Source organism: Ammospiza caudacuta, chromosome 4 (genome assembly GCF_027887145.1).
Source record: "Ammospiza caudacuta isolate bAmmCau1 chromosome 4, bAmmCau1.pri, whole genome shotgun sequence".
NCBI classification, from domain to species: Eukaryota; Metazoa; Chordata; class Aves; order Passeriformes; family Passerellidae; genus Ammospiza; species Ammospiza caudacuta.
The window spans coordinates 76,780,893-76,799,370 of record NC_080596.1 but is presented as its reverse complement, the minus strand read 5'-3'; the positions used below and the strand labels follow the sequence as shown (position 1 = coordinate 76,799,370).

The window sequence follows — 18,478 nt, the reverse complement described above, 5'->3', positions numbered from 1 at the left end:
ACTGAGGGGCAGAAAAGGCATGGAGATCTCACCTGGTTTTTTAAAAATTATTCCAGTACCCTGACTCATCCTCAACATTACCTCAATACCTCATTCTGTATACTTAACACAGAAATGTGAAACTAAAATTACTGTAGATATTTTTTAGGTCCCTACATTACCATCACCACCTCTCAGCATTGTACTAAAAACAGAACAAAACCCTCAACCCAAAATGCTCTCTCTTTTGAGCTGTGGTCATTCTCTCCATTTTAGATGGCATTTTTATAGTCTCTAGCTTGGTGTCTCTTTTGCAAATGGTAAAATGAAAATGTATCCTTCCAATTCTACCAAAACCAAAGATTGTTGTTCCTATTCAGAAGTTGAAGGAGAGGGTCAGTCTCCAACAGAGGCCAGAAGATATTTCTCCTATAGTAGGTTTGTTTGTATAAACTGCAGCATTCCTTCTCAAAAGCAGTTCTGCTATTTCAATAAACCCTCATGCACTGAGGAGTGATTCAAAAATAGGCTACAATAAACACTGACTCTCTTCCATCACCCACTGAGGTCTTTATTACATTCTTCTAACATTTTTCCATGCCAAAGTCCAGAATGAAAACCTTGCCCTGGTATCAGATATCCCCACAAGAGCTTCCCAACAGTTCTGTTCTAGGACACATCACATCAGCACACAGAGCTGCTAAGCATTTTCTGGTTATTGCATTACCTGCATTGTGTTCACAGTGGATCCTTTGGCTCCTGACTGTACCATCAACTGCAAATTGTTCTCTGGAAAGCTCCTGTGGAGACCAAGGGGCATGCAAACCTACAGAGTTGTGGGGGAGTGAAGGGAACAAAACCAAACATTATTCCCAAAACAATAAACCCAAGAAATTCCTGTGGAAGGCTTTAACAAAGTGAAACAATGAGCAATGACAAACATTCCTATTTATAATTTCAATTTGTCTTCTCACTCAGGGAGGACAAGGCTGAGGAGGAGAGGCAGCATGTGGAGCCCCAAGCTGGGGACAGATGGAAAGCCTCAGCCTCCAGAAGAGTCAGGCACTTCCCATCCACATTAATTAACTTAATAAGAAAGTTTAAAATGGTTAGTATGCACAAATGCCTCAATGCCAACCTTGTTGACTTCATTGTTGTAATTGTTCACTGCCTCCTTGAATTTCATGTCAACCATATTAAAATCCCTCTGGTCTTTGCAGAGATGGGCATCCTGCCACTTCCCTTGCACCTCCTCACATGATGCTGTTTCTGGCAAATTAAGAGCAGCTCTAACAGCCTGAAAGTAAAATACAGGAATTTTCAGGTGTTAAGCAGGCATGATTGAACAAAGCAGTATTTCAAAAATTTTGCATTATGGAAGAAAAAATAAATCTGCAAAACAGACTTACTTCAATACCACTCTGCCTTGACCTTTCAATTATTTTTTTTCTTTTGTGGTCTGCATCACGTTTAACCAAAATATCTTCAATCCCTGTTAAAGAGGAGAGACAGAACACACTGGTCTAAAAAAAATCAAGGAAGGAACCACTTTTGGTGTCAGGGATTTTGAGTGAAGAGCTGGGAAAGAAAGTCACAGCTAAAGTTACAATGATGGTTAGACCTAGGGCCTGCAGTTTGACAAGAAAAAAAAAATCTGAGTAGCTTTTGGATGGAGAAGTTCTAAGCCATAAAAGAAAGAAAAATAAAAGAGCAACACAAACTAAGCAGTAAGAGTGCAAAATCAACTCCCTAATTTAAGGAGCCTTAACTTCAACAGTCTCTAAAAAATCTAAAACTAATGCTTTATGGACCAGCCACATCAAATGTTTTTTTTCCTTCCATCCACATCAAACTTCCTATTAGTTGAACTTTTCACAACCTGGCATTTCTTAGCTTTTTAAGAACAGATAAATTAAAATACAGATCCTTGAGATGACAGGACCAGGGAACAGATTAAACACTGGAACCTGAACTCCTGTGAGCTGTTTGTAAGGATTCCTGCCACAGACACTAAAACGGTCACTAAATGGTGTCAAAACACCAAATCCCAAACTCCTGCTCCAGGCTCACTTCTTGTCTGATGTTTTAACTGCCCAGTGCTCCCAGGCTTGTTATCTTTTCCTATCTAACTTTTGCACCCTGGCTCTCAGGAGTCCTGTGAGTTAATCAGTCACATCCTCACTCCAAAAGATATCCCTGTGCTGGTCCCTCATTGCTGCTAAGAGTTGACTGTGTCTCCATAACTCTTGTATAAGTTTGAAAACCTGTAATAAAAGCTTTTCAAACTCATTTACCAAAAGTTTTGCCATAAAATGTGATGTGCAAGGATTAAACACCAAGCCCTTGAAGTTCTTTCATCTCGTTTTGTCAGCTGTTCTGCTTTCTAAGCAATAATTACTTTTCAGAGAAGCAAAACACGAGGTTTTGATCTAAACAAAATTTCAGCACAGGACATATTAACTGTGTACACTTTGGCTAGGCAGGACAGAAAATAAAAATGGTTGGACATACTCAAGACTCTTTATGCTTAGAAGGCCAGGTATGCACCAACAAAAAAAAACCCCAAAAAAACAAAAAAAAAAAAAAAAAAAAACAAGATCAAAAAAGGCTGGCAGGCAGCTATCTCACTCCAGGGCAGTTTTGCAGAATTTCATTCACAGAATTAGCATGCATTATGCCCAACATGTGTGGTTTGGACCTCAGGAGGTGCTGCAGGCACTCACCCATGGTGAAGCCCCTGTAGAGCTGCAGGTAAGCAGTGAAGAGGCGCCCCAGACACGTCAGCACCTTCCCACTGGTTTCACCCCCATAGATCTCATAGCAGCAGTGCACCAGCCCATAGGCTGAGCTGCCAAAGTGAGCTTTGTCCAGGACTCCACACAGTAATTCCCCATCTCTGATGATAACCTGAAAAATAAAACACAGCTTTGAATCAGGAAAACAGAAATTTTAATTGCACTGTGACTCAACACATTTTTCTGTGTAATCTCTGTGAAAATTGGTATAGGTTTAAAAAGCTTGCATGTTGGTGAATGGTTAAATGTGGTCAGATTATCTGTACTTTCAGAATTGGTAGCAGAAATGAAACTTCTAACACCACCTGCATTTTTGCACCTATAAAGTCTGACAATGAAGACACATTGTCTAACAAAACCATTATCCCAGGCCTATCCTTCAATCAGCCACTTCTGGCAGCAACTGCTGCCAAATATCTGCTTCTGACTGTGTCATCTGCTCCCTTCCCATTCCTTTACTGTACACACCATTTTCATACAACACAGCCCAGCCCAAACCCCAGAGTTGTTGCATACCTGAGATTCACACATGGAATCAAGATTCAGATATCCTTTTGCAGGTCCCTTTACCCAGGCTTTCCCACCAATTTTTGCTTTCCCAGTCAAGTTCAGTGGAGCATGGTTGTCTGGAATGATGTTTATTAACAATGTGGAAACGACCTATAAAGAAGCAGGATGAGGGGCAGGAATTATTTCTTTTGTATAATCGCTTCTCAACATTAAAAAATCTGGCATGAATGAGAAAAGCAACATCCTGCATGTATTCTTTCCACTGACAGCAAAGTTTTAAAAGCTTGGAAGTCTCACAAGGCAGGAATATCCTCCTGCTACTCTACCCTCTGAAGGAACAGTGAGCTGAGATATGTAATTATTCAGAAATATAAAACAGCAAAGATTTTTCCAATACTTAGATATATTAAAATTATTTTTTAAAAAAGTTGTCTGTTGGCTTTTATAGCTCAGAAACACACACCAAAACCTACACGGTGTTAATAGGATTTGGCCTTTCCAACACTCTTAGCAGCACTGGTTTATTATTAGCATTCTGCTTACTTTAAAACCAGCAGCATTCTTTAAGCCTGTAAATGATAAACTACCTGCTTTCCTGTCCACAATGGCTGTGGCTTCATAATGGCTGGAGGAAAGGTTTTAATTCTGCCTTTTTTGTCTGTCAGCCCTCGGTACACCAGCTCCATGTACTGCTCCCTGGTGAAAAAGCAGCCCCGCAGTGTCATGCTGACTCCAGAAACCATGTGGTCCTGGATCAGGCCAGGAAGTGGCTTCCCATCCTACAGAGGGAACAAGAAAATGTGGTGGTGGTGGGGTTAATAAGCTGTGTGCCTCCAGCTCCCAAAATTATTCCCCCTGGATAAAAGCACTTAAGTAGTTTGTAAAGAACGCATTACAGCACAACTCTCTACTGAATCTCTTCTGGACACTGCCACTCAAAGGAACAAGATTGTTTGGATGTGCTGGGCCTTCTTTAGAGGAACAGAAGCACAAGTGGAGAAAGAACAGAAATAAACCTCAGAAGTAAATAAACAGACTGTTAAAAAATTATCCCATTTATCATTAGACTAAATAAACAAAAGCAATTGTGTGACGGTGTTCACAGGGGTTTTTGGTCGAGGGAAGAGCTGAGGATCTGACTCCATGTTTCAGAAGGCTGATTTATTATTTTATCATATATTATCACATACTTTATTATCACATATATTATATTATATTATATTATATTATATTATATTATATTATATTATATTATATTATATTAATGTATATAAAACTATATATATTATATTAAAACTATACTATAAGAATAGAAGAAAAGGTTTCATCAGAAGGCTGGCTAAGAATAGAATAGCAAAGAATGATAACAAAGGTTTGTGGTTTGGCTCTCTGTCTAAGCTAGCTGGGCTGTGATTGGCCATTAATTAGAAACAACCACATGAGACCAATCCCAGATGCACCTGTTGCATTCCACAGCAGCAGATAACCATTGTTTACATTTTGTTCCTGAGGCCTCCCGGCTTCTCAGGAGGAAAAATCCCAAAGAAAGGATTTTTTCCCACAGGATGTCTGCGACACAATTGCATCTAGAAATAAAAGTCTCTGGCAGTTGTACTTGCCTTTGGCACCAGGTACTGTTTATCAGTGATGGCTAGGGTGTAGGCCTCTGCCCTGCCCAGCTCGCTCTGAGGGAAGTGGGCGTTCATTTCGTCCCCATCGAAGTCGGCGTTGTAAGCCTTGCAGTTGGCGTAGTGCAGCCTGAGCACCTTCTCGGCGGGCAGGATGCGCGCGCGGTGCGCCTGGATGGACGGCCGGTGCAGCGTGGGCTGCCGGTTCAGCAGCAGCACGTCCCCGTTCCTGATGTGCCGACACACCTGCCAGAGAGACCGGGGTGCTGCCACAAGTGCCTCAGGGAGGACCGACTGAGCTTTAAACACACACACAGATCCACAGAACCACAGAATCATGAGCTTGGAAGAGACCTCTGAGGTCATCGAGTCCAACCTGTGCCCTCACACCTCAACTAGACTGTAGCACCAAGTGCCATGTCCAGTTTTGTTTTTTGAACACATCCAGAGATGGTGATTCTACCACCTCCCTGGGAAGAGAATTCCAGTACTTTATTATTCTTTCGGTGAAAATTTTTTTCCTAATATCCAACCTATACCTTCCCTGACGTAGCTTGAGACCATGTCCTCCAAAACATTTTTCTGGTATTCATGCTTTGTGTAAAACTCAGAGAGAATCAAGACTGTTTGCCCCTGAATGCCCTCTGCTCTCCACCAAACAACCATTTCCCATAAACTCCCCCAAACCATAGTGATCAATCAGCTCTTCATCCAAAGCCCACTCGGCTGAATTGATACCTCCCACAATATATCCAGCCCTGGACACCCCAGACTAAGGTAGTAATAGCTGAACTGCTATTAACAGTTTTCAGAAAGTGAAGCAGAGGCCAAGAATCTCTTAAGTTCATCTTTAAGTACAACACAATATATCCTTATCTAGAACAGAGTCTCTCAGAACAGTCTCATTCTAATTTTTCTTTTAGTAACATCCAAATATCCACTTAATTGATAACCAACAAGAGCATGGAAAGTTGTTTGTACAATCTAAATACTGTTATGTTTAACTCTGTGACAGGTTCTGAAAGAACTGACATCACAAAAATACTCAGACTTAAATTTCAAATCTCTGCTAAGCCTTCTGGTATTCATGTTCTGCCTAAAACTCAGAGAGAATCAAGACTGTTTGACCCTGAATGCCCTCTGCTCTCCACCAAACAGCCATTCCCCATTAACTCCCCCAAACCACAGTGATCAAATCAATCAGCTCTTCATTCAAAGCCCACTGGGCTGAATTGATACCTCCCACAATATACCCAGTCCTGGACAGCCTGAACTAAGGTAGTAATATGACTCATTAGCTGAAGTAAAAGCCAAGAATCTCTTAATTTCAGCTCTGAGTACAAGACAGTACATCCTCATCTAGAACAGAGTCTCTCAGAACAGTCTCATTTTAATTTTTCTGTTAGTAACATCCAAATATCCACTTAAGTGATTACCAACAAGAGCATGGTAAGTTGTTTGTACAATCTAAATACTGTTATGTTTAACTCTGTGACAGGTTCTGAAAGAACTGACGTCACAGAAATACTCAGACTTAAATTTCAAATCTCTGCTAAGCCTTTATGAGACACAAGGTAATACATAACAATGTGAAAACACTAATAAACACCAAAACTTTTGCCCTAGGAGCTAAATAGTGCTTTCCCAACTCTTGTAAGGGATGGAGATACAGTTAAGAAGTTTCAAAGGTTGATTAAACTGTAGCACAGAGGAGAAACAACTGACACAGAATCAATTAGGTTGGAAAAGACCTATGAGTCCACCTAAGCCAGCACTGCTAAGGCCACCACTGAGAATACTCTGCATCTTGGCACGATGAGTGCCACACACTGCGTATTTGAAGAAAGCAAAGGAAGGAAAAATGGGGTTTAGAATTTGAAAAAGCGCCACGTTTTTATTCCTACCCCCTGAAGCAGAGATGGAGGAGGGCTCTGCCCATACTCACAATCTTCAGGCCTGCCTGGGGTGCCCCTGAGGAGGGGGTGAGGAGCTGCTTGGCGATGGCCTCGCGCTGGGTCAGGCTGGTGGCGCTCAGCACCGTGTGGGACCCGTCCTCGTTGATGACCATGGAGGCCCCAGGGTGCACCTTGGGGCCATTGATGACAGCCTGCCTCAGCTCCTTGACATTCCAGGGAGTGACTGGCTGAGGGTAGGTCAGTTTGGTGGCAAATACCTAGACAGGAAGGAAAAGAGGAGAGAAATAACATGTTGTTCAATTTTGGCTTAAGACCTAAAAACCACTGATAAAACAGCATCAAAAATTAAGAAGTATAATGCAAACATAAATTACTTTAAGCTCTTGAATGCATCTCCTCAGTCTACTCTTGTGCCCAATAAATACATTTCCGTTTTAAAATCCTCTGCCATAAGAACAGAAACAACATCCCTTTTACAATTTTCTACTGTGGTATGAAACTCAATTATCAATTAAATAAAGCAATCATGGATTTAGATTCTGCAAATAAGCCAACAAATACAGAGAAAAAGCACATTATCATGAGGTTCACTATTTTCTGCAAAGACAAGATAATGAAAAACTCAAATTCAGGCTTGGTGTCATCTTTGTGTGGCTAAAAATCCTTAAGGGATTGTTGAAGCTGGTGACATTACCACAGCCTTCTGTGGTAAGGCTGCAATGTGGAAACCCAGAGCACCAGGAATATTTCTGTGTCTGCTCTGGGGTGCCCTGACCCCCAGGGCAGCACTGACTTTCACCCTCATTCATGGAGAAACTTTCTCAGACTTCAAGATAGACTGGAATCCACAAAAGTGTGAAATAGGTTATAGAGAGCAGTGTAGGTGTGTCACTGGGTGAGAAATTGAGGTTCTGGGATTTTTAGTATGCTGTGGATGGCAGCAAGATGGAGGGCACAGGGTGTCATCCTGGGTTTGTTCTTCATGCTGCTTCTTCCTTCTTCTCCATGGGTTTGGGTGGCATTTTGTAATGGGGCAGAAAAGTCTGCATTGTGGGCTCTGTGGGATCAGTTATTGGATTAAAAGGGAAAATAATCCAGGTGTCAGTTCTTAATCGGATGGTTTAGTGTTAAAAGCCCTTGTAACAAGAGATTGTTGGGCATTTTGTGCCTTCTAATGAAAAGCTGCAGAACTCACAGCAGTGAGACTGTTTTATTGATAAGAAATGATAAACACCTGAGTCCAAGCATGAAACTATCATCTCAAGTGCCTTCAATCCAGACCCAGAGAACCAACAACTGGTACTCTGGCACTGCAATACCTCAAAAATACCTTATACAAAGAGCATAGGAGGAACAGGATCTACTTTTGAACAAACTTATTTCAATTCCTAATCCCACAAAGCAAGTACTGCTTTTTTTTTTTTTTTTTAACTCCTCTTTCTCAGATGCAGTGTTTTCATTTTGTAACAGTAACAATCTCCTGCACTTCAGTGCTCCCTCTTTATTAACACCGGGCAGAAAACAGTTCAGATGAGTCAGAAACCCCCTGGATTTTAAACTGCTGCCAAAGTGCCATCAGGAGGACGCAGTCCTTTATTGATGCTCACCATGGGGATGCCAATCTCGTTGGTCCCAATGTACATGTCGGGGCAGATGACGGAGCGGGCAGCGAAATCCACGCGCTTCCCCATCATGTGCTTGCGGAACAGCCCCTCCTTCTTCTCCAACAGCTTGGGAAACAGAAGGTGACAATTAGAGCCTGCAAGTCTGTGCCACCCTGCTCTTCTAAGTTCTTCTAAGCCTCCTGATGTTTATATTTTTGTAAGGGAGTTTCTCACGCACTTTGCATGTAAATAATGATTGCTTTGCAGCCCTTTCTGGAGGAGGAGAGAATTGATGGACTGTTGATTGGACCAGTGCGGCTGGAGAGGTGGCAATTTCATCCTCCAATCCATGGCCACTTTTGAAAGTCTATAAATATTGGAGTTTGGAAATAAACTGCCCTCTTTTTACTTTGGACATCTCAGCTTGTGTGTGTCGGTCATTTTGTGTCCTATTGTGACAAGTATGGAAAACCAAATGGATTCTTGCAATGATGAGGTGGCATGAAAACGCCCATGTACTAACCACAAATAGTTCATTTTTCTTACTCCATCAGCTTCTCTGTTTTAATTAAGACTCCAGCCTGTACCCACCTGACGAATACCAGGGTATTTGTCTGTTATCAGCTTGTCCATGTCACTATCAAACACAATGTTGACGTGGCTCTGGAGGCGTATCCAGGCGTTGTACAGTTTATCTGCAATGCTCTGTCCTGGAATTGTTGTCAGCACAGAACGGTCCAGAGGTTCACTATCCTCTCCTGTCTCCTGCAAAAACAGAGATTAGAAACTTGGACATAACAAAAAATATCTTCTACTTACTAGGCTGAAGTTATAGTGTTAATTACAGTATTAAATACAGCAAAAGAAACATTCACCATTATTTTGCACTGGTAGTCAGTCCATGTTAGGGATCACTGTAACTAGAAAATCCTATTCTTAGATTAAAGTAATGTAAACCCAAGAGATTTTATCACTTACATCCCTTTGTTTTCAGTCTAAAAGCCACTAAACCAGTCACATCCAAAACTCATTGACCTCCTGTCAAATGTTTTAAGAACAGATCTCCATCTAGTGGCTACATTGTGAGTAACTAACAGTGTTTCCAAAATGTTTTACACTGCAGATGTAAATCAAGTTCCCCTGAAACTGAGCTCAGTGTCAAAGACCCCTCCATGATAAACTGATGAACAAATATGGAATGAGGCAAGCTGACATACACTGTTATTTACACTATGCAACTATGGGAACTGTCAGAAGCAGACAAATATTGTTACTAACTATATTATTTATGAAGTTTTACATCCTACTTAGACATCAGCTGTCAAAAAATAAACACAATCACAACTGGCTCCACTAGGCTTAGAAACTGAAGTGACTTTTCACCCCTCTTTTAATGTGTTGAAATGCTGGCAAAGTTTTATTGTGAACTGTTTGTGCTGTACATATTTAATTCTCTAGAAACAGGAGCCTCTTATGTTTCACATACAAAAATCGATGGCTGAGAGAATCTGAGCAAAATGGTTTTTTCCCTTTGCACCAGCTAGAAAAGAGCAGAGGGAAAAAACCAAATGGTATGGAACATCTTCATCAGCAGATATTCCAACAGCTCAGGCAAAATCTGTCACAGGAACACCTTAAACATGAGCCTTCCTGAACTCGACCCACCCATCCAAAAAAAGCAAAGAATAAGAGAACCAGCAACTCTTACTGTTTGAATTTCTTCTGTGATCTTTATTGGCTGACACTGTTCTTTGGCCATGAAAACCAAGAGCTTCCTTATCAGCTGGGCATCTTTCATGACAGCCTGCAGGTTCACAGTCTGCCCGTTGGTGAACAGGCGATCTCCGAGGCGATTCACAGGACGGTACCTACAGCGAATCAAAATCACCTCAGAGGATCAAAGCCACTCAAAAGCAGCTTGAAAAACCTCAAGCATTCTGAGCTAAATCTTCAGGGCATGGAAAATAATCCAAGCTAACAGTGGGCATTTAAAAATTCATTTACTCTACTGGGACAGTCATAAAAAATGAATGATCCGTAATAAGAAATTCTATCAGTACTGTGCAGTTACAATATTCTACATTCATTCAAAATACTAATATATAAATACTAAAATACTAAATATAAATATACTAAATAATAAATATAAATACACTAAATATATATTATGTATTTAAATAAGTATATATTATATAAATATATACTTATAATGTATTTTATATACTTATAATATACTAAGTATATACTAAATACTAAAATATATTTTAAAATATAAAATATTAAAACATATCTTTTCCATAATTAGTATTTCAGTCTTCTAATGAAGTCACTTGAAGTTACAATAGAACTTATCAACTACTAGTATCATTTTTATTATTTAAACACTCTACTGACACTTAAGCAGACCAGTGTCTGTATTACAGGAGTTTGGATCTCCAAATCCTGCAAAGGGTCCACTAAATCCTGTGATTTCTAAAAGGTTTTGGGGGGATAAATTTTACCTTGAAGGTGGAACCACAAGCAGATCTAGAAAAAACATGTCTGGACTGAATTCTGAACTCTCATGGGGATCCATCCCAGGGAACAGATAACGCAGAAAGAAACCTAAAAAGAGACAAAAGAAATAAAAACTCATTCTCATTGCTATTGTTTGGGAATCCAAACCCCCAGATGCACTTGGTCAACCAAGTCTAAAGAATCTGCTAAGTTAACACTATTGAACCTGTTTAAAATAAAAACATTCAGACACATTTTTTGTCACATATGAGGTATTTTAGGAACAACTCTGGACAGAAATGTAGATTATGGCAAATGGAGAAAGCAGAACTAGAGGAAGAAAGGTTCCAGCAACTAACTGTGACTGATGCACAAAAGTACTTTGGTTTCTCATGGCAAGTGCAGATGGATTCAGAGCACAGGCAACCCAAAAAAGAGGCTGATAAATCCATTCTCAGCCTTTACCCAGTGTAACTGTGGGGTGCAGCACCACAGGAAATCACAGTCTCTGCAAACAACTGTTGTGATTTGTGAGGAGCCACAATTTGAGAATAAATGATCAAAGTGTTAATTGAATCCAGGTCTCTGCATTCACTGGCTGCCAGTCCTCCTGTCACAAAACTTATTTTGCAGCCAGAAGTCCCTAAGGCAAAAGGCAAAGATTTGACAAGGAGTTCATACTGGAAGATTTGCAGATTTGTCCAGTAAATGGTACAGAAAATAAAGTCATGTAACTCTTCACAACCATTACCTTCATTCTTCCACAGAGCCAGGATGTATTCCTTGGCAGTCATTGGTGTCAGGTAACCTCTCTTCCCTAACTGGCTTTCATCAATACCTGAAAAGTAAAAAATAAAATAAAGATAAAATATTTATTTAAAAAGAAAATCTCAAGACATTACTCTGAAAGGTGTTGTTTTTGGGGTTTTTTTTGCTTACAGTGGAGCTTCCAGCTCAGAGAAGAAATGGAAATACAAAATATACTGGCTGACATCTACATCAAAGTTATCATTTAAATGTTTGCTTTGGGAATGTACAATTAAGTAAAAAACAAACCATTTCTGTGACTAGTAAATATGAACATAAGTAACAGAAATAAGACTCCACTCTAACACACTGAACCTTCCTTCAAATGATCTCATCCCCTGACCAAAACACAAATCAAGTCTCAGCCTGCAACTGGGGAAGCTTTCAGAGGGGTTCAGGTACTACCAGGGAGGCACCAAGGCTCCCATGAAATACTCAACTGAAGGAGACAAAAGCACCATCCCTATTATAGGTGAGAGTCTGGGCTACCTCTGCTTTGGAGAGGAAGGAAAACACATGGTTTTACTACTAAAAAGCAAAAAGATCAATTATTTTCAAAACAAAGCCAGAGATTTTAGCTCTCAATTTCCACAAGTCGATGAAAAGCAATCCTCCCACAACCTCAGACAGTTTCCTATTCTTCTTCTGGCTTAGGTCCAGAAATGCAGATTTTTGCACACTGAAAGTTCAATTCTCCATTCATCTAGAAAACCTTTCCTTTCCTCAAACAGAAATGCATCAATGCCAAGGTTAAAGGTACTCCCTTTTGGGAGTTAGCCATCACAGGCTATGCACAATGTACCTAACTGGGGGATCCATCCTAGTTCAGAATACAGAATACTTCCCATTTTGCTTCTTCAGCCACAGCTCCAGAGATTTAACCTATCATTTAAATCACAGAGTAGCAAACAAAATAAACTCTCTATGGAAACCTTTCCTAAGGGCTAAATAACACACAAAAATGTCTGCTTCAATTCTGTCTCACTGTATAAAGGATCAAGGATATGAGAAGGAAAAGGAGGTTCAAATTTATTCAAATTAATTAATCCTGGAAAGTGCCACCTACTTTGTTTTTTGTCTTTTACTCTTTAAGAGGAAATAAATTTGTAAGAGTTAGGATTATGTGATTTTCTTTCTGAAGTTGGTCATCTTCCTCCTAATTAATCTTATCTGTAGTTGCTCTGTTTAAAAAATCCAGCAGAAAATTAACTACCTGCCAAAAATGAAGTGCCCCCAAAACCACCCTAAAGCTGACAAAGATTACACTGTTGTACTTCTTTTCCTGACACAGAGACACTTAAAGCTGAAAAAGCACAACATGCTCTCAAACAGAAATTTAATGGAATTGGGTTCTCTCTGACTCCTGAGCTTACTGGTTTTGTTATAATCAGTATTTTTTATAAATGAGTTCCAAGTGCACAGTCACTGCTAAGAATCTGTGCCCCTTAAGTGCAGGGGAAAAGTGCAAACATATTTGAGTAGAAAACAAATATTTCACCTGCTGTTTCATCCAGAATGCCTTCCTGTCCTGACTTATGGTACACTGTGGAAGGATAGGTGACTGTCAGCTTGCTGTTGTGCTCCTTTCGCACCAGTGATCTCCTGGATCTTGAAGGGAAAAAACCCAAACAGGACAGGGAGATAAAGGTTAATATAAACACAGCATTTAACTAAAAACCAGCTTCCTCATGTAGTTAAACTTACTTGCAGTTTGGGCATTTCTTTGAAGCCATGTGTGCTTTCCAGAACTCTGATACCAGTTTATTTCTACACTCACACACATTTTTGACCTGGTAAAGGAAAAAAAAAACAAACCTTAAAAATAATGAATATAATGAAAATAAACTAAAATATGTCATATGAAGATTTCACTAAGCAGTACACAATTAACATTACAACATGAACATTATTAGTATCAATGCACACACATCCATGTACTGATTAATTCATGCCTTGATCTGTAGTGCTCTTTCATCACCTTCCCATTTGCTGGAGGGACACATCCCTCAGTGCTCTCCATGCTCCTTTTTCAATTTATTCCATAAAGTCTTTTATTTTCAAGTCAGTACTGGAATTTAAAGCTTTTCTCTAATGATGATTTAAGTAAGTATAAAAATGACAAAAAACACTTCTTTTGACAGCTCATGAATGTATGATTTACAAAGTGCTTAAGCTTAGTTTTAAAACAAGTGATTAAGGAATTAAAACTGGCTTATAAACAAATTTGCTGAAAGATCTTAGATTGTAAGTATCTTCTTCACTCACCTTTATTAACTATGCACATTAAACGACATTTAAATGGAAATTAGAATTCAATTACACAAGTCTTCCTAAAAATGTCAGTGTAATTAATTCTGCAAGTTTGCTGGATGCATGAGTTCTCAAAATGTGTTCTGCAGCTCAAAACAGTCAGAGCATCAGACAGAGAGGTATCAACATCTGTAGGTGGTGTACTGACAGCAGTATCAGATTTTAATATGGTATTTACACCATCAAAACATTTCCCTGCACAGACATTTCCCTATTTTCCAGAAATTCAACAGTTGGACTAACAGGAAATAGAATCCTTTTTAAGTTTAATTTCAGACATTTCCTTCAAAAATCCCTCTAAACATAACACAGTTCAGAACTGGACAAAATGCAGCACCTACAAAGCCAGGTTTTGCTCTGCACATCACTCTTTTAAGAGGATAAAGGCCAGGATCTCAGGAGAAGCACTGCCTGTACTCACATTTGAGCACCGATCTCTGGTTTGGGAGCTTTGTAACATTTCCTGCACGTAGCAATTCAACTCTTCCTCAATTCCAAAATCCAGCACTTACATGTCCTGCACATCACTCTTTTAAGAGGATAAAGGCCAGGATCTCAGGAGAAGCACTGCCTGTACTCACATTTGAGCACCGATCTCTGGTTTGGGAGCTCTGTAACATTTCCTGCACGTGGCGATTCAACTCCTCCTCAATTCCAAAATCTAGCACCCACACAAATCCAGCACCTACATGTCCTGCACATCACTCTTTAAGAGGATAAAGGCCAGGATCTCAGGAGAAGCACTGCCTGTACTCACATTTGAGCACCGATCTCTGGTTTGGGAGCTCTGTAACATTTCCTGCACGTGGCGATTCAACTCCTCCTCAATTTCTGAGCCTGTTGCATCTGCACACTGGTCTATAAACTACAAGGAGAACAAGAAGATAAATTGACACAGAGCTTTAGAGCTGTGAGAACACCCAAAAAGGGATGGAGCACCACAGAGTACTTGCCCTGTTGAGGATGATTTCGAGCTCATGGACAGCATGCAGCAGCCCTTTCTGCAGCACCTTCAGCTGGCTCAGCAGCAGGTGAACCACGGCTCGGGGACACGTCAGCATGTGGCAATTCAAACAGGACCCTCTGATCAGAAGGTACAATTTCTGCAAAGGAAAGGGGAAAAAAGTTATCCTGGCAGATGTACAAGCTTGCACAGTAAGCAAGTAAATGCAATTGTTTGGATTTAAAGAGCGTCACCATCATATTTACTGAAAAATCCCTTCGCCAGGATTCCTTCTCCTGGGAAGTTGAGATGCCTCAGAGAAAAAGGAAAACAATATTATCTCATTTGCTTCTCCTGTGTTTTGATGCTTCAGAATGTAGCTGGAGATTGTTTGATTGGTTTCATGTGAATTATTTTGACTTAATGACCAATCACCTTCAGGCTGTGTCAGGACTCTAAGGAGAGGATCACAAGTTTTTATTAGCATCTTGTTAAACCTTCTGTCTGTATCCTTTCTCTATTCTTTAGTATTGGAATGGAATGGAATGGAATGGAATGGAATGGAATGGAATGGAATGGAATGGAATGGAATGGAATATCAGCCTTCGAAGAACATGGAGTCAGATTCATCTTTCCTCCCCATGACGAGGAACCCCAAAAATACCACACTACTATAATTGGGAAATTAAATTAATGGTTAATTTTAATCATAAAGAATTTGCTTGAAAAAAAAATATTATTTCAACCAAACTCATATGCAAAGCATGATCTGTAGGTAAACTCTCTGCAGGCTGTCTACTATCAATGCAGGATGACCCCAATGTAGGGAATAATATGCATTGGGGAATAATATGCATTCCTTCTGAATCAACTCCATGATTTAGAAGGCTGAACAATTGCTTTATTAAGCTAAGCTATACAATATTACACTAATACTATACATAATTACATACTAAAGAGACACTATACTAAAGAAAAACCTGTCACTGTCTGAGATAGTCAGGACACAGCTTTGACCCAACTGGCCAAGGAATCAAAACAACCTTCACTGGTGTCCAGTTCACAAATCACTTTGGCTAAACAATCTCTGTAAGACATTCCACATGTGCAAAACAACAAGAGCAGTAAATAGAGGTAAGAATTGTTTTCTCATCTTCTCTGAGCTTCTCACTGCCTTCCCCAGGAAAAATCCTGGGAGAGAGTTGTGTCTGCTGCCCTCAGTGATAAGAGCTGTGGCTACAGCCACATAACAGACACATGAAACATTTGTGGTATCTACAGCAGCTCTGGCACCCAGGCTGCTCTTACACAGCACCATGATTACAGCTCCTGACAGCTCACCCCAGAGAGGACAGTGTGGAACCCAAACCCCCAAACTCGTAAAATGAAACATCCTGCTCTCAGTCCTACAAGATCCTTCACACAATCACGTTTTCCTCAAGGTCTGGGAAATTTTCAGTGGGTTTTATTATTTATCAGAGTTCTCCCCCTGTGGCCTGAAGGCTGGGAATCACTGCTGCAGGATTTTAATCCTTGGTCAATACAGTTATTTGACTCAAAGCTGTAACAAAGCTGGAAGTAGGTACCTCATCTAACTCTGGTCACTTGAAAGTAAGGGTTTGACTCTCAGTTAGTAGCCTGTGCAAAGGTAGCTACTGCAAATGTTGAGATCAGCACCTCAGAAGGAAAATTCATCCCAGCTCAGGTTTGTTAAAAACTGGAAGAGTAGACAGCTGTTCATGTGCAGTAGTTGTTTAAAGGAAATGATAATTTTTACTGTGCCATTCATTTAATTAAAGCACAACATCCTGCAGTCAGTCACATACTTCAGGATGAATATCCCCCCTCACCTACCTGTCAACATTGAGTAAAACAATAGCTACAACAAAATGCATATTTTTCAAAAGGTCTATTTGTGTTGAATTATCATGACACAACAAACCTTTTCTACTGCATCTGCTGGTATTACACTTAAAAGAGTAAACAGATCTTGGCACCTTTACTAGGGGAAAACTTCACTGTTTTCAAGGACTGCAACCACATAGAATCACAGAATAATGAGGCTGGAAGAGACTCTAAGATCATGGATTCCAACCTGTGCCCTCACACCTCAACTAGACTGTAGCACCAAGTGCCATGTCCAGTCTTTTTTAAACACATCCAAAGATGGTGATTCTACCACCTCCCTGGGAAGAGCATTCCAGTACTTTATTATTCTTTCAGTGAAAATTTTTTTCCTAATGTCCAACCTATACCTTCCCTGACGTAGCTGCAGACTGTGTCCTCTGGTTCTGTCAGAGACCAACCCACCTGTTTCCAGCCTCCCTTCAGGAAGGTGTAGAGAGCAATAAGGTCACCTCTAAGCCTCCTTTTCTCCAGGCTAAACAACCCCAGCTCCTTCAGACATTCCTCACAGGGCTTGTGTTCCAAGCCCTTCATCAGCCTTGTTGTCTCCTTTGCGTGCACTCAAGCATCTCAACATCCTTCCTAAAGTGAGGGCCCAGAACTGGACACAACAGCCTGGGCACCAGCAGCCCATTGCCCAGCAATAATTCAGTACATTTATAATACATACATCGAAGAACAGGGGGTTGTAGACGGGCAGAGGCAGCTCTATGTGGCCAAAGTGCCCGGGGCAGTTGCTGAAGTTCTGCATGCAGGTGGCACACACTTCTCTGGAGTCCGGGGGCCCCAGGGCCAGGTCGTAGAGCCCGTTCACAGCTGGATTGCCAACATTGTCCAGGTACTGAGGGTTGGTGATGGCCTTCACACTCAGCTTCCTGGAGATCAAAGGAAAAAGTGAAAATCAGCTGCAGGAATATGATACGCACTTGAATGGCACAACTAGCACGGGCATTCAGTAGCTGTGTGATCTGTGTGATCTTCTCCATTGATTAAAATATCTCTCTGAGAGCACTTTGCGAATGCAATGGAAATTTTTGTATCGCTGATTTCATTACACAATGAACAAAATCATTCATATCTCGGCAAATATTAATTTTACATGAATAGCCACTCTACCAAGAAATCACATAATTTTGTCAGCGTGTCCCCTCGAGCGGTGCGAGATTTTGTATAAAATTCGGCTGCCGCCATGCCGGCGGCTGGGCCACGGCCCGACCTGACTACAAGTCCCAGCGTGCCGCGCGCCACAACACCCAGCAGCTCCCCTGCACCCTGCCGCGGGGCACGCTGGGACTCGTAGTACCCAGCAGCATCCGCACAGCTCGGGCAGCGCACACATGGAGCCTCACCTGATCTCCTCGGCCGTGTACATCCCGAAGGACACCCCAACCAGCCGCCGCCACGGCACCACTTTGGGCGGCTTCATGGCGAACGAGCAACTCTTCCCCGGCCGACGGCGGCTCTCGCTCTCCCGCTGGAAGCGCCGCGCCACGGGCAGCACCACGCGGTCCGGGCTGCGGGGGGGGCGGGGCCGGGCGGTACCACCGCCGCGGAGGGGCGGTAGGAGTGGTGCCGCCCGCCTTCC

General features: G+C 41.2%; 1 protein-coding gene across 1 annotated transcript in view; it reads right to left on the bottom strand.

Annotated features, from left to right (window-relative positions):
- The window catches only part of POLR1A (RNA polymerase I subunit A), a 34,242-nt gene extending 15,840 nt beyond the window's left edge, over positions 1-18,402 (bottom strand). Inside the window, exons 1-19 of the mRNA XM_058803308.1 lie at positions 18,243-18,402; positions 17,564-17,768; positions 14,999-15,148; positions 14,803-14,910; positions 13,440-13,525; positions 13,234-13,343; positions 11,680-11,766; positions 10,934-11,036; positions 10,141-10,300; positions 9,024-9,197; positions 8,436-8,558; positions 6,858-7,085; positions 4,904-5,158; positions 3,872-4,063; positions 3,291-3,434; positions 2,703-2,886; positions 1,389-1,471; positions 1,118-1,276; positions 707-805 (exon numbers count right to left, since the gene is read on the bottom strand). Of these exons, the coding sequence (XP_058659291.1) occupies positions 707-805; positions 1,118-1,276; positions 1,389-1,471; positions 2,703-2,886; positions 3,291-3,434; positions 3,872-4,063; positions 4,904-5,158; positions 6,858-7,085; positions 8,436-8,558; positions 9,024-9,197; positions 10,141-10,300; positions 10,934-11,036; positions 11,680-11,766; positions 13,234-13,343; positions 13,440-13,525; positions 14,803-14,910; positions 14,999-15,148; positions 17,564-17,768; positions 18,243-18,319 (2,727 nt within the window). The 5' untranslated portion in view covers positions 18,320-18,402. The remainder of the gene's footprint in view (positions 1-706; positions 806-1,117; positions 1,277-1,388; positions 1,472-2,702; positions 2,887-3,290; positions 3,435-3,871; positions 4,064-4,903; positions 5,159-6,857; positions 7,086-8,435; positions 8,559-9,023; positions 9,198-10,140; positions 10,301-10,933; positions 11,037-11,679; positions 11,767-13,233; positions 13,344-13,439; positions 13,526-14,802; positions 14,911-14,998; positions 15,149-17,563; positions 17,769-18,242) is intronic.
- Between the last annotated feature and the right edge of the window lie 76 nt (positions 18,403-18,478).